Here is a 14,830-nt window from a genome sequence, read left to right on the forward strand (position 1 = left end):
TTTTTCATGGTACAGGATGCATATGGCTGGAACCATGAGTCGCTTTAAGCAAGAACATCCTGGTTTGAACAATGACATCGTTGAGAGGTCCATACTGCTCGCCTTAACCAATGACATTTTTGAGCTGAACGTACTACTGTGAACATGAGAAGCTGTACATTTGTCTTAACTCGACCCATTGCAATTATCCAATAAAAAGAATCCAGTCTGTGGCTGGAGCGCGGTTCGGGACACACACACTGTGTTGTTATACGCAGAGTTGAAGAGGTGAGTCTTGAGATGGTGTTTGAAGGAGTGCAGGGAGTAGGTCAGCATTACGGATGGTCAGGGGAAGAGAGTTCCAGAGAGTAGGGGCGGGCAGCAACAGCAAAGGCTCTATCTCCAATGGTCCGGTATTTGGTCGAGGTAAAGGGGGTGAGCAAGTTGGCCTCAGCAGAGCGGAGTCGGCGGTGCAGGAGTTCAGATAGGTAGGTGGGGGCAAGGTTGTTTAGGGCCTTATAGGTGGTGATCTTGAAATGTATGCGCTGTTTTATGGGGAGCCAGTGACAGGGGTGAGTGATGTGCTTAGTGTGAGCATTCACTCTCTTAGAGACTCTGTATCAAATCTACACTTTTTGGAAAAGTAAAGCACAATTGTTGTGATATCAAGTATTTTCTCAGCTAGAAAATTCCATTTGTTGTCACAAAAATACAACTTTATTACAGTTTCAGTCTTTTCAGTAACTTGTTCCTTTTTTTGCCCCTGAAATGAATTTGTTTTGCTGCTTTTATTAATACTGTTGCATTTTGTCCGTCGTTGAGCAAGAAAAACAAAGATGTGGAGCAATAGTTGGTTCATGATTTGCAAGATCTTGGGTTGTTTTACGACAGACAGTCAGTACACTATGCACTTCAGCAGATGAAACAACAAGGTCAGACTCCAGATCTGAAGGAGGGAAGAAAAGGGAGGGGAAAAGAAGGAAAAACATATTCTCATAAGAATGTTTTGTTATCGACTGAATATTTTGTATCAATGTGTCATGACGTTAATGAGCTCTACCTTAAATGTAATGGAAAAGTTACCAAGCTGTGTGTGTGTGAGTGTTCTGATTGAATACATCAATTAATAAGAGTATTTAGACATTGCTGTTGCTCCCTCTTCAACAGCCAAAAGAAAATAAATGATGTTTTCATGCTGAATGGACTTTTATTGTTTGGATGACATAATCACCAAGCTAGCCGGTCTGTTGCTAAGCCTACGAATTGCCTCTTGTGATTGGCTGCCCCTCTCTGTCACGTGAGCATGTTGGTCCAATGGGAGCGGCGCGGGGGCAGCCCGCTGCGTCGCCACGGCAACCTTGATAACTTTGTGTATTCAACAAACTTGTGCGCGCTTTCTATGCATAAGCGTGTCACATGATCATCATCATCATCAGGATGAAGATAAGGATGATGATTCTAACTCTTCCTCCTCCTCCCTCCTCATCCCTTGCTCCCCTCATCCTCTTCCATCTCCTTTCCCTTCACAGTAGCGCCAGTCCAGTGGAGTGTCTCTTGCTCAAGTCCCTCTTCCTGCTTTCCACCTTGCGTGTTCTTGTTCCTTTTTGGAACTTCTGACCTCAGCTCTTCCTCCTCCTTCTTCTCCTCCTCCACCTCCTTCTTATTCTCTCGCTCTTCCTCTTCCCCCTCCGCGGCCGTCTGGATCTTTTCACGCTTTTGCTGGCATGAATGCACCTCCGGTCCTTCGCGCTCCCAGTCCGCTCTCTTTCCCTGTGGGGCAGGCAGGGGGAGGAGAAAGAGGAGGAGGAGGAGGTGGTGGCGGCGTCGGCGGCGGCGGCGGCGGAGGCGTGCTGTCCTTCCACATCCAGATCGGTCTGAGCCGAGAGCCGGTCCTGCTGGACTCGGCGGGTGTGAGTCTGGCTCAGGTGCGCGAGGTGGCCTGCTCCATCGTTGACCAGAAGGTAGGACTGGAAGCGTTACCATAATCCTCGCAATAAGCATCATAACCATAGTCCTCAAAATCATCATCAGCATCATACGCAACAGCATGCTAAGAAATGCATGGCAGGATTGCAGCCTCCACCATAAGCAACTTTTCAAAGAGGTCAGTGACAGAACAATGGCTAGCAAACATTTCAAATGTAAATGCTCACAAACCATTCAGCATTAGGACAGTGCGAAGAAACAAATAAACCTTTCATGGTAGTGAGCACACATGCAAAGAAACATGTAGCGTAAAGGCAGCGTATGCCAATAAACTCTTTGACCAAGGGTCAAATGTATGCACACAAGCTAGTTTGAGCACTAAGAAATAACAAAGTCATCAACTATGCTGTTATTCTTTAAAATAGCACAATGCCGCATCAGTTGTCATTAACGGCTGGTAGCTAGCAGCTCGCGACCGCTTAACATGTGACAGCCGGCGGGCTAATTTCCCGCAAGAGTTCAAAATGAATGCGCCCCTTTATAAGTTATTTGGATTGTTACTAAACAAATGTAATCATCAAAAGCCTGCGTTTTGACACGTGCTAGCACATACAATGTTATTTTTCCTTTGAACTATTGAGAGCATACACACTAATAATCATGTCAACCTATGATAGCACAGACGCTATTCCACAAATTCAGTTAGCGTACATGCCAAAAACATTTAGCCCAACAGGACAAAAGACAAGAAAAATGATACTTTGGCTCCGAAACATTTTACCCTTAGCACACATGCTCGTCAACTTTCATTAAAAAAGATAGACACAAGCAAATATTAGCATGTCAAAGAAAAAATATTGGCCAGCAGACATGCTTATCAACAGTGAGCCAATAATGAATCACCAAAATACTTCATTTCAATTCTCAAGGCAATGGTTACGAGCAAACTGACTCTTTCACCTTTCAAATGTCAACAAAGTTAATACAGCTCGCTAATACAATTTGTGGCTATTTGTGTGTGTGTGTGTGTGTGTGTGTGTGTGTGTGTGTGTGTGTGGTTAAAGGGAAAATGCAGGTCATGCAGAGATCATGTGAAATGCGACAGGGTAACCGTCAATAGTGTTTCAACCTTGCCCCCTTTGGGTCACATGATGTCAGTCAGTCTCACGTGAGTGCGATCACTTTGGAATGCACGAAGCGCTCTCATTTAAATATTTGCCACTTTGCTCATCTAAATGTGCCAGGGGCCATCTTGGTGTGTGTGTGTGTGTGTGTGTGTGTGTGTGTGTGTGTGTGTGTGTGTGTGTGTTACATGACTGGCGTTGGGTGACTTCCAGTTTGGCTCATCCAACATACGTAGTCCAAAAGTCATACTTTTGTTCTCACTGCAAACAGACACAACTTTACATCATTTTCATGGTGTGTGTGTGTGTGATCATGTTTGCATGTGGACTCTTAATGTTGGAGAACAGAAGCATCCTACCTCTGTTCACTTTGTAGCCTCCAGTGAAGAAGCCTCTCGCAAACACGCATTTGCACACACAGACAGATACACACACTTAGAACAACTCAACTCATCTTTGTTTATAAAGCACTTGAAAACAGCCATTGGTGCACCCAAATTGCGCTACATGGAGTAAAATTGGTCAGATAGTAACAAAGACAGTTAAAAAATGACACACACACACACACACACACACACACACACACACACACACACACCGGCCAGTGTCTACAGCTACGTATATACACAAAAGTAGATTGCGCACACTCAAACATTTACATACATACTGTGTGTGTGTGTGTGTGTGTGTGTGTGTGTGTCTTTGCACATGCATAGAGACACAAACACACGTTTGGCAACAAACATGCATACGCGTGTACATTCACTCCCAAACACAGACCCACATGCGTACAAAGTGACGTGTCCATTAAGTTTCTCTAATTGTCACACTTTAGGTGACACTTTTGCACCTGAACCGTTAGCGACGATGCTATAAGAGTTCGGGAGCGCGCGCGTGTGCTAGAAAGAGCAGCAGGTGACCTCAACACCTGCATGATAGATAGCATGCCACACTTAACACATTCCCACAAATGAACTGATTAGCGTGCGTGTGCTCGTGTGTGTGTGTGTGTGTGTGTGTGTGTGTGTGTGTGCGCGAGACTGCTCCGAAATGAGGTTCCATAAAAATTCAAAATGCCCCCAACCGTGTGAGAAATATCTAGCCATGACATAACATAGCACAATAGAGTTTATCGCCTAACTGAAGTGCACTAGCCTAATGCTAACATACAATGTGGAACACCGTAGACGGGCTAACAGAAATTAGCACAAGTTTGACTTTCTTAATAAAACAACCAAAATGAAATAGGACCTTTGTTCCAGAATTTCCAGTCAAAAATTGGGCCTTCAATAGAAAAGCTCAGAGGGATAACGAATGTTTCTCTGGCCCGACGGTGTCACACTCGAAAGTTATGCGATTGTTTGTTGTTGATTGGCAGCTGAAACAGGATGTGTTACATAGTGCTTGGGTGTTAAATGGATTACAGGATCCGGAAACCAATGGACTTGCATATTTTGAAGAGCGAATCATACAAAAACCAGAGAGAAAGTGAAACAGTGAGGTCACGCTGTATTAGGCTGCGTAAATGGTGGCGACACAAAATTGATTCCACACAGACGCACCTACGTTCTTGCGCGCGCACACGAAGGTGCACATTGTGGCCGACAGTTCAAAAAAACTTGTTTGTGTCAGTTGCGTTTTTTTTCCTGCTGTTGCCCAGCAACTGAAGATGATGATAGTGATGATTGCGCCTGTGAAGTGTCCTCCTGCCATTATAGCTTTTAGACACATGTATGCACGCAGTGCTGTGTGCGTGAGCGGGTCTGTGTGTTTGCGCAAAGTTTTTTTGTCTCCTCCACACTGCATTTTGAGGCCACACGTTACCCATCATGCTAATACGTGTGTGTACACGTGTGTGTACCTGCGTGCACGAGGCACATTTAAGACAGGACAACTTTCAGGGCCGCTGGCCATCACGCACGCGCGTGTGGTCGAAGAGGAAGCGGCAGCCTTGAGCGGCGGAGGCTGCTGCCATGCCAACTGAGTGGGGTTACCGTGGCAACGAGCTTCGGGAGCAAAAGAGATAAAGGAAGTGAAGAGGTCTGACGCAGACAGCGCGTCACCCTGGTGTGGTCCGCGATGACGCTCTGTCACTCCCGAAGGCCCTTCAGGTTGCCCAAATGACATGATTGGAGGTGCCACCTCCTGTTATCTCGCATAGCAGACTGCTCCTGGGTTTTTCCTTCAAACCCGAGTTTTTCTGCACTTTTGCAAGAAGGCAAAGGGACCTCATCAGAACTTAAGCCGATCGCCCGTTTGCGGCCGCCTCATCGAGTTTGCGTCTGAGGTGCGTCCTCATAAGCTAATGTTGCTAAGCTAACTTTCCCGTGCGACTTCATTCAGTTTCCTGAGTGCGGCTTTTATGGCATGCATGACAAGATCCTGCTCCTCCGCCACGACTTGGCGTCGGACAACGTTCTGCAGCTGCTCCACTCGGCCTCGCAGATTCAGGATGGAGATTTGGTGGAGGCTGTCCTCTCGGGTGAGCTAACTTTCATCCTTTTGGGCGACGGTTATTTTATGTTGTTGACATTTTTGTACGCGAGCCATGCCACGAATGTGTCCAAAACGTTTCCATGTTTGATTTATGATGTGTTTTGTGTTTGCATGCGTTCAGCTTCGGCCACAGTGGAGGACTTCCAGATCCGGCCGCATTGCCTGTTTGTGCACTCGTACCGGGCGCCCGCCTTTTGCGACCACTGCGGCGAGATGCTGTGGGGGCTGGTGCGCCAGGGTCTCAAGTGTGAGGGTAAAAGAAAACAAACAAACAAACAAACAAACAAACAAACAAACAAACCAACAAGATGACGGTCTCCTCTCTTTCGAGATTTTGCGTTGGCGTCAAAAGCGGGCTTAAAGAGCATCTTCAGCACATGAGCGGTGTTTACGCTTCTTCTTTGAAGTTTGCAGTGCCAAACCAAACAGGTTGGCGCCATCAAGTGGTCGTCAGTGGACGTACACCCAAAATAAAAAATAAAGCCTTAAACTATCCCTGCAAAATCAGCAAAACAAAAAATGCACTTTGTTGGAATCAAATCTCTGCCTTGGTTTTGATGGCTGCTGAGGCCATTGAGGCTGAAAAGTTTTTTATTATTTTTTTTTATTATTTGGAGGCTGCGGTTTGAACTACCACAAGCGCTGCGCCTTTAAGATCCCCAACAACTGCAGCGGCGTGAGGAGACGGCGCCCGTCCAACGTGTCCCTGACGGGGGTGCCGGCCAACACGGGGGGGCGCCCCCTCTCCGCTGAGCCCTCGCCGCCGCTCTACGCCGACGAAGCCCTGCTGGTCAGCGTCGTTGCGCGCCTTGCCTGCAGGCCTCGCGCTCGTGCGCCGCTTAACTCACTTCCTCTTTCCTCTTTTGCCTTGCAGTCTCCCGTCAGTCCCAACATGGAGGTAAGGCCCACAACGTTGCCCTTCGCATGATGCTCACAGCTTCAAAGCAGGGTCTTTGGGTTTCAGATTGGGCTTTTGAGTCTGGCTTGGGGCTTCAAAGAAGCGGACGTTACAAATCGGGGTTACATTTGCAAATCAGGCTTTTGAACCAGAGTTCCGGCTTCAAATCAGGGACTTACAGAACAGATGGGCTCGAGCCTTTCGAGCCTGACCCAAAGGGGACAGAAGCTTTGCGAGGAGCCGGCCTCGGCTTCTGCACGGAGGACACTGACAGGGATGCTGCGGCGGCCTTGCACTTGGCAGAAATGGTCGGCGGAGGCGGCGTGGTGGGGTCGCGAGCGGCGTGCCAGCTGCCAGTCGTACGTGGGCCGACCTGTCCAGCTGGACAAGCTGCTGCTGTCCAAGGTGAAGGTTCCTCACAGCTTCCTCATCCACTCGTACACGCGGCCCACCGTCTGCCAGCACTGCAAGAAACTCCTCAAGGGCCTCTTCAGGCAGGGCCTGCAGTGCAAAGGTAAGTGTTGTCTTCACTTTTCACTTGACCTTTGCACTCCTCGCGCACCTTTTGGCCTACCACTTTGCTACTCAACCTCATTGAACGACTTTGAGTCACTCCAGCGGGTCGACGAGCCTGTCTTCACTGCTCATATTCACTTGTCACCTCTTGCTTTTCTTCTTTAGATTGTCGGTTCAACTGTCACAAGCGTTGTGCTCCAAAAGTTCCAAACAACTGCTTGGGAGAAGTTTCCAGAAATGGAGGTGATCACGCACATATGCGCGCGCACATACACACATACATTTTGATGCCTGATTCCGCAGAGTTGTTAAGTCCTGGGCTGGAATCTGATGGCGGCACGGTGGACGGTTGCCTTGAAGATCAGGAGAGGGGCGGCTGCCTGACGGACGACGCTGACGACATGGCCGTCACGACAGACGACATGACCGTCGCCATGACGACGGAGGCGGGGACCGAAGACCTGGGAGACTCCCAAGATCCGGATGGAGATGAGTCCAACCGAGCCATCAGGTGCACGCCTGCAAGTTGGGGTTTCAAGGCAGGGTTGTTGTTGTTTAAAATGATAGTTTGGAGTTCTGCAAAGGAATTTGGAGTTCCAGCGAGGGTTAGCGCTATCAAACGCAAGGTGTGATAGATAGGCTTTCAAATTCGAGTGTCAAGTTTGGCACTGCAATTAGATGTGAAGCAGAGGGTGAGGACTTCAAAATGTGCTTTGAAGCAATGATTAGTGGCATTCCTGTTATAGTCTTGCACCAAGTTGATGTTTAATTGGCCATATCAGAGCCCTGAGGTCCGCCATGCTTCATTCCAACACAGAGCTTGTCAGCAGTGTTTGTCCCCCCCACAGCCCATCAACCAGTAACAACATCCCCCTCATGAGAGTTGTCCAGTCTATCAAACACACCAAGAGGAAGAACAGCAATGTCATGAAGGAAGGCTGGATGGTCCACTACACCAGCAAGGACACTCTGGTAATCCTGACACCTAGCATAGAGTATAGCATAGCATAGCACCTAACATTGCAATTGGTATTGCATGTAGCATAGCATCCTACCATGTAGCTTAGCTCCTAGCACTGAGCCTAGCATTTCTGCTTGCTGTGTGTCATTGATGCCCCTCTAGAGAAGTCGAGAGCAAGATGGCGCCAGATGGTACCAAAGCACTACTTTGTTTGAAACAGAGCACCTCAACTCACAACATAGGCACAAAGATGACGCCAAAGCACTACTTTTGTTGAAACTGAATCGCCTCAACTCACTTCAGTGCCTTGCCACTGGATAGCGCCAAAGCACTACTTTTGTTCAAAGAAAGCTCTTCAATTTCTCTAATGAGCTTTATGTTGCATTTCAGAGGAAGAGACATTACTGGCGCCTGGACAGTAAATGCATCACGTTGTACCAGAATGATACAGGAAGCAAATATTATAAGGTAATTTACAAAGTCAACCAAATGACCACAACATGGGTTTGGAAGATTTCAAATGCTTTCAAGTGCTTGTGCGTCATTCAGGAGATTCCGCTGTCGGAGATCTTGTCGCTGGAGGCCGCCCGGACCTTTTCACTTCTCCCGGACGGTGCCGACGCGCACTGCTTCGAAATCACTACCACAGCCGCGCTGGTTTACTTTGTGGGCGAGGACTCGTGCGGCGGCCGTGGCGTCACGGGTGCCAACGTGCTGGTGACGCTCCAAACACCACAACAACCAAAACCGTGCTCATGTGGTCGCAACACCACGCAGCTGACGACTAAAGTACCGAATTTTGAATTTTTGTTCCAATTTGGTTGTAAGCCGACAAAACCCGTAAGCCTCTGGATAGACGCGTCAAAACAGTCACAGCAGACTCGACTGGTGATTTCATATTGCTCGGTCAAACCGGGTATGCATGGCAGACTTCCCGTGTGGGTTAAGTCCCTGAGCCTTTTTGTGAGTCTGCCAACATTGCTTGGCCAATTGGATGTCCCTCATAAAGTGTTCCGTGCATGTGCGCGTCTGTGAGTGACGACGACGACGACGACAACGTTAATTCCTCCCATGCAGGTGAGCGGCGTGGGTCAGGACGTGGCCCGCGTCTGGGAGATGGCCATCCGACATGCACTCATGCCTGCCGTCTCCTCGGGCGTCTCCTACAGTTGCCGTGGGAACGGGCACAGTGAGTCTGTCACCAATGCGAACACTCCTTGCTTGACTGCTGGACTCCTGACTCCTTCAATTGCAAATTCCAACTGACAAAATTTGATGGCTCTTTTCCCTTTGTGTTTTGTCACAGAGGAAATCTCCATCAGCATTTCTGTTTCCAATCGTCACATCCAGGAAAATGTGGTGAGGATGCCACGCGCGCAACAGCTGTAGCTCATTGAGCAATGTTATCCCCGAGTGTTTGTGCAAAGTGCTCCCTTGGCCTGTGTGTGTGTCTGTGTGTCTGTGTGTCTGTGCGTCTGTGTGTCTGTGCGTCTGTGCGTCTGTGCGTCTGTGTGTCTGTGTGTCTGTGTGTCTGTGTGTGTACCTGCGCATGATGCTAACAAAGTGCGCGCTAGGCTGCCCGCTCCCGCCCGCATGCCACCTCGGCTGGAGATGATTGCCATTATCAGTGAGGCTGAGCGTGCGTCGCCATGGCGACACGTGGCAATTAGACAGCCACCAATATTGTCTTCTTTGTGCGCTCAGTCCTGAGCGAGGTGTGATATTAGCCTGTCAGCTAGCGCACACGTGCACCAGCCGATGTGACAATATTTCATGCACACAACGTGACCGTAAACGCAGGCTGAGCACTCGTTGAATGTCTCCAATCAAATGTCTTTCTGGCTCTTTCAGGACATCAACTCCATCTATCAGATTTTTCCAGACGAAGTTCTCGGCTCGGGACAGTTTGGAATCGTCTACGGAGGTAAAACGGGATACAAGTAGCGATCTCAGACAAGAGCATTTGGTGAATGCTACAGCTGCCGTCATCGGTGGGCTGGCTTTTGTCACCTCACAAATAGTGTCAGAACTCAGTTGCCCGGCAGGCCAGGCCAGGCTGCACAAGTCTGGCCCGAACCGCGTGGAGGTGGAGAGCCGGCGGCCACTGAGGGAAAGTTGCAATTCGATTTTTGCCTTGCCAGGGAAACACAGGAAGTCGGGCCGCGATGTGGCCATCAAGATCATCGACAAGCTTCGCTTCCCCACCAAACAGGAGAGTCAGCTCAGAAATGAGGTGGCTATATTGCAGGTACGCGTCACGGTTTGGGCAAGCAAGGCGCCGTTATGGAAGCAGACGTCTGTCTGTCCCCTTTTTGCGGCAGAACCTGCACCACCCTGGCGTGGTCAACCTGGACTGCATGTTTGAGACTCCTGAGCGCGTCTTTGTGGTGATGGAGAAGCTCCACGGGGACATGCTGGAGATGATCCTGTCCAGCGAGAAAGGGCGCCTGCCCGAGCGCATCACCAAGTTCCTGGTCACGCAGGTGCAGGCCGCCACTTCCGGCATATGTCTTCCTTTTCCAGCCGTTGAATTTGGCACCTTTTGGATATGTGGTCTTCAGATCCTGGTGGCTCTGCGTCACCTCCACTTCAAGAACATCGTCCACTGTGACCTGAAACCCGAAAACGTCCTCCTGGCGTCTGCTGATCCGCTCCCGCAGGTGAAGAACAAACTCGGCCCGCGGGGGAAAAATGCTGGTGACTCATCCTCTGCTTTTTTTTTTCTTTTGGTTTGCCGGCACAGGTGAAACTGTGCGACTTTGGATTCGCCCGCATCATCGGCGAGAAATCGTTCCGCCGCTCGGTGGTGGGCACGCCAGCGTACCTGGCGCCAGAGGTGCTGCGTAACAAAGGCTATAACCGCTCGCTGGACATGTGGTCAGTTGGCGTTATTGTTTACGTCAGGTACGTCCACCGCAACGCTAGCTCGCTTAGTCCCCTGCTTTCTTTCATTGCTTTCGTTACTTTGTCCGTTTGCTCATTTTCTGACTTGGTTTCTTTCTTTTTTTGTTCAATGGTCATTTGGGGGCATTGTTTGTTTGATTGCTAGTCTCGTTGGAACACTAATTGCCAGCGGCGCATTGGGATGAATGATCTTTTGGATTTGTTTCGAGGCCGGTCTTTGGTGTTGCTGTTCATATTGCGCATGCATCATCTTTGGCTGTCTTCAGTCTCAGCGGAACGTTCCCGTTCAACGAAGACGAAGACATCAACGATCAAATCCAGAACGCCGACTTCATGTACCCACCGCACCCCTGGAAAAACGTCTCCTCCGAAGGTATGTGCACTTTGTCCCCTTTTCCAATTACTTTCCAGAATGCAGCCATGTTTCGTGCGTTGCGCTATTTTGACCTCCCGTGTTGGAATGTAGCTTTTGGCATGCTGACTCGCGCTAGTGCTTTTGTTTGTTGCTGAGATGCTAAGCTAATCACACACACAACGTTTGAGTCGGCAAAGGAATGAAATGTGAATGGAAGCGTCGACTGCGAGACGCTTGAGACTTTCCTGTAAGCCGGCCTCCCTCCCTCCCTCCCGCTGGCTTTAATGAGCAACTTTCACATCTTGCGTGTTTGGCGTTAGCACGCTAGCCCATTTCACGCCGCCTGTCGACGGCCATTACGCTCACGCCTTCATCTGTCTTGGCCCCGCTGAGACGACTTTCTTTGCTTTTGTTTAGGCAGCCATGACGACCTCCGCTTGGGTTCAACTTGTCTTTCGGGTGCCTTTGATCGGACCTGCGTTAGTCAGTCAGCAAGCTAGACAATGGTGGTGTTTTTGTTTGTTCCATAGCGAGGAGTTTCAAAGAGATATTGATGCGGTGGATGTGAGCAGTAATGTGGCGCTGAGAATAAAAAAAAAAAAAAAAAAAAAAAAGTTGTGCTTGTCCCTTACAGCACAGAAAAATGCGTGAAGTTGCAGGGGGCGCTTCAATAGAGCGTTTCTGTGCAGTGAGGGACAAGCATTCATGTGGATAATGCCAAGCGATGGAGCCCCGCCCACCCCGCTTCCCCTCCTTCCTCTTACCCCGCCGTCTCCCCAACTCGGGGCCCTGCCCTGCACTGCCGGAGCCGCTCAGACCGATGACCCCTGAAGAAATGTTAACATCATGTTAGCTTAGCTCATTAGCCTCTGCTGACCCTAACTCGGGTGGGGGGGGGGAAGGAGCGTGCATGGGGAGGGGGCCCCCGCATCCTCTGCGTTCATAGCTCCTAGATGGCATCCCTCCTGAAGCTGAAGGGGGCTTTAATGAAGAATGTATTTTAGAATATCTATTAAAATCCTGGGTGGGGCTAAAGAGCGCAGATTTGTGACAGGGCTACAGCGCCCCTTTGTCCCACCAGTCTCTACCCCCCCCCTTCTTTTTCAGCCATCGACCTGATCAACAATCTTCTGCAGGTGAAGATGAGGAAACGTTACAGCGTTGACAAAACACTCAGTCACGCATGGCTGCAGGTCAGACCGCTCAACCTGGAGAAATATGCTTGAGCTACGTAGTGTGAATAAATGAGTGAAAGCGTGAGTGTGATGATGTGTGCAAATGCACAAAGGATGAGTGAATGCTTGAGCGCGCGCGCCAGCCAGAGTGACAATGCAGGATGAGTGAGTTAGTGAATGTGAGCGGATGGATGGAGGAATGAGCGAGTGAAAGAAGCCAAGGCGGCTTGCGCTGCTTTGCAGGACTACCAAATGTGGCTGGACCTGCGCAGCCTGGAGAGCCGCGTGGACGAGCGCTACGTGACGCACGAGAGCGACGACCTGCGCTGGCATCAGCATGCCAGGCTCACGCCTCAGGTCCACGCGCACGCCTTTCAGCAGGGGGCGCCGCTCTACCCGGCCCGCGGGGACGAGCTGGAGACGCTGAGCGAGCGTGTCAGCGAACTCTGAAAGCAGTAGGAAGAAAACACGGAAACAAACGGGAAGTTGATGCAAAAACAACAGGAAATGGATGGGGACAAACAGGAAGTTGATGCAAAAACAAGTGGATGGAAATAGAATAGTATAAACAAAAGGTTGCTGGCTGGGGAAAGACAGGAATTTGGGACAAAACGGACAGACAGCAACTGTTGTGCCAAGCAGCCGCCACAATCGGAAGCTTTCCTACTCGTCTTTTGGTTCCTTCTTGAGATTTTCCTTTCTTGTGCCACTTGATTTGGATGCAAGCAAGCAACTGGTAGCAGCTTGTCTCTAAACTTTGTTGACTCTCTGCTATCAAACACCCATGTGCTTGCACAGTTGGCATCCGATGCTAACGGTGCCTTTCTTGTTTCTCTTTGTCTTTTGTTAGCATCAACGCTATGGCAAGCAGTGACGTTTCATTCCAACTAAAGCCGCTTGTCACAGTAATGCGCTAGGCGTTAGCACTAAAATGACAAACCGGATGAAACGACAACAAACTTTGTTGAAAAGATGTGCTAACAGGTTAGCAATTTGTTAAGGGTCTCTGACTGTACCACAACGTCATTATCTATTGGTAGTGTGTGAATGAGTGAGTGAATAAATACGTTTTAAAAATTTGTGCTTACGTGTAATCAGATAAATTATTAAAGTTATTCTGTCTTTTTTTTTTAGGATTGGCAACCACTCCATTTTTTTTTTTTTATAAATGCCTGGGTGCACTTGCAACCTGTCCATTGTTGTTGTTCCCCCCGCCCCAAACTAAAGCATTAATTTCCCCAAAAACCCCAAAACAAAGTTGTGACAAGACCAAAAGTTCAAATAAGACACCACTCCAAGAAACAAACGTGACTGGGACAAAGAAGCGACATAAAACAAAATTCTAGTCAAAAACAACCATGACGTTGTTTGTACAGCTAACCGTGTTTTCCATGTTGAACTAAATTCGCTGATTTATACAAATGAAAAGAAACCCTTTAAACAAAGAGTCAGTCTCTGAATGAGCTCGACAGTACCCATTTACATTTGATTGTGGAATATCACAATCATATCAAAAAAATGAAATAATAGATTTCATTTCAATAATGTTTTCAGAAAATAGCTTTTTAAGTTATTAAAAACCACTATAACTTAAGTGTATAGTTATACAGTATATAGTATATAGTATACAGTGTATAGTTATTAACTAGTGAATAGTTAATAGTCCTAACTTAACTATTTAAGTTATTCAACACCAGGGGTGTCAAACGAATTTTTTTTCGCAGGCCGTATTGTAGTCATAGCCATTATGACTGTCAACCCAAATAAATGTATGCAAAACAAACTGACAAAAAACGTTATTTTCGGACTATAAGTCGCTCCGGAGTATAAGTCGCACCAGCCATGAAATGCACAATAAAGTGAAATAAAACATATATAGGTCGCACCGGAGTATAAGTCACACTTTTGGGGCAAATTCATTTGTCAAAATCCAACACCAAGAACAGACATGAACCGGCAACAACAGGCCAAACGATACGGTATGCTAACGTGACATATACACAAACGAGGAGCTGAGAACGGGCCTGACGTAACATTCAGAGTTATTCTAATAACTATTACATAAATAACACGTTTATAAAACCATCTGTGTCACTCCAATTCATTAAATCAATCGATCGTCCTTTATGTAAACAATGCCGTGTACGCGCGCCGTCGGACTCGTCGTGATTTGCATTTCTAATTATTCCACAGACCCATATAATGATATATAAAATATATTTCAAATAACAATATTATCAAGCCATCTGTCACTCCTAATCATTAAATCCATCGATCAAATTCCTCGTCCTTTATGTCAACAATGCCGCGCACGCCGCACAGATCTAGTATATAACTACTATATTGTAGCGTTAACAAAGTACCAGGAAAGACGTGGGTTTGGTAAACGGCTCTTTATTTAACAAAACAAGAGTTCAACGAGACAACAAGTACTGAACTGTAACGATAAAATCATATACAAGTTGCTACACGAAATAAAATATATCAAACAACTAT

General features: G+C 47.9%; 1 protein-coding gene across 9 annotated transcripts; it reads left to right on the plus strand.

Moving 5' to 3' along the window:
* Positions 1-430: 430 nt before the first annotated feature.
* On the plus strand, positions 431-13,396 carry prkd1 (protein kinase D1). Of its 9 annotated transcripts, XR_015068342.1 has the most exons (22): positions 1,436-1,940; positions 5,373-5,511; positions 5,647-5,778; positions 6,143-6,315; positions 6,400-6,423; positions 6,727-6,937; positions 7,105-7,182; positions 7,243-7,450; positions 7,788-7,911; positions 8,291-8,368; positions 8,450-8,689; positions 8,978-9,089; positions 9,207-9,259; positions 9,752-9,824; positions 10,042-10,148; positions 10,222-10,383; positions 10,462-10,560; positions 10,644-10,804; positions 11,071-11,177; positions 11,577-11,665; positions 12,267-12,352; positions 12,578-12,640. XR_015068342.1 is itself a non-coding variant. In XM_085932140.1 (21 exons), exons 2-21 carry the CDS (start codon positions 1,704-1,706, stop codon positions 12,782-12,784), a joined length of 2,823 nt encoding a protein of 940 aa, XP_085788266.1. In that variant the 5' UTR covers positions 431-467; positions 1,509-1,703; the 3' UTR covers positions 12,785-13,396. The 9 variants fall into 9 exon arrangements, 8 of the variants coding, with proteins under 8 accessions (XP_085788266.1, XP_085788271.1, XP_085788269.1 ...); XM_085932140.1 differs by lacking the exon at positions 11,577-11,665 and adding an exon at positions 431-467 and having other exon boundaries at positions 1,509-1,940; positions 6,143-6,423; positions 8,450-8,617; positions 12,578-13,396; XM_085932143.1 differs by lacking the exon at positions 11,577-11,665 and having other exon boundaries at positions 1,438-1,940; positions 10,042-10,133; positions 12,578-13,396.
* Positions 13,397-14,830: the final 1,434 nt, after the last annotated feature.

The sequence above is a fragment of the Syngnathus leptorhynchus genome, chromosome 15 (genome assembly GCF_054491065.1).
Source record: "Syngnathus leptorhynchus isolate UIUO chromosome 15, UIUO_Slep, whole genome shotgun sequence".
Lineage (NCBI taxonomy): Eukaryota > Metazoa > Chordata > Actinopteri > Syngnathiformes > Syngnathidae > Syngnathus > Syngnathus leptorhynchus.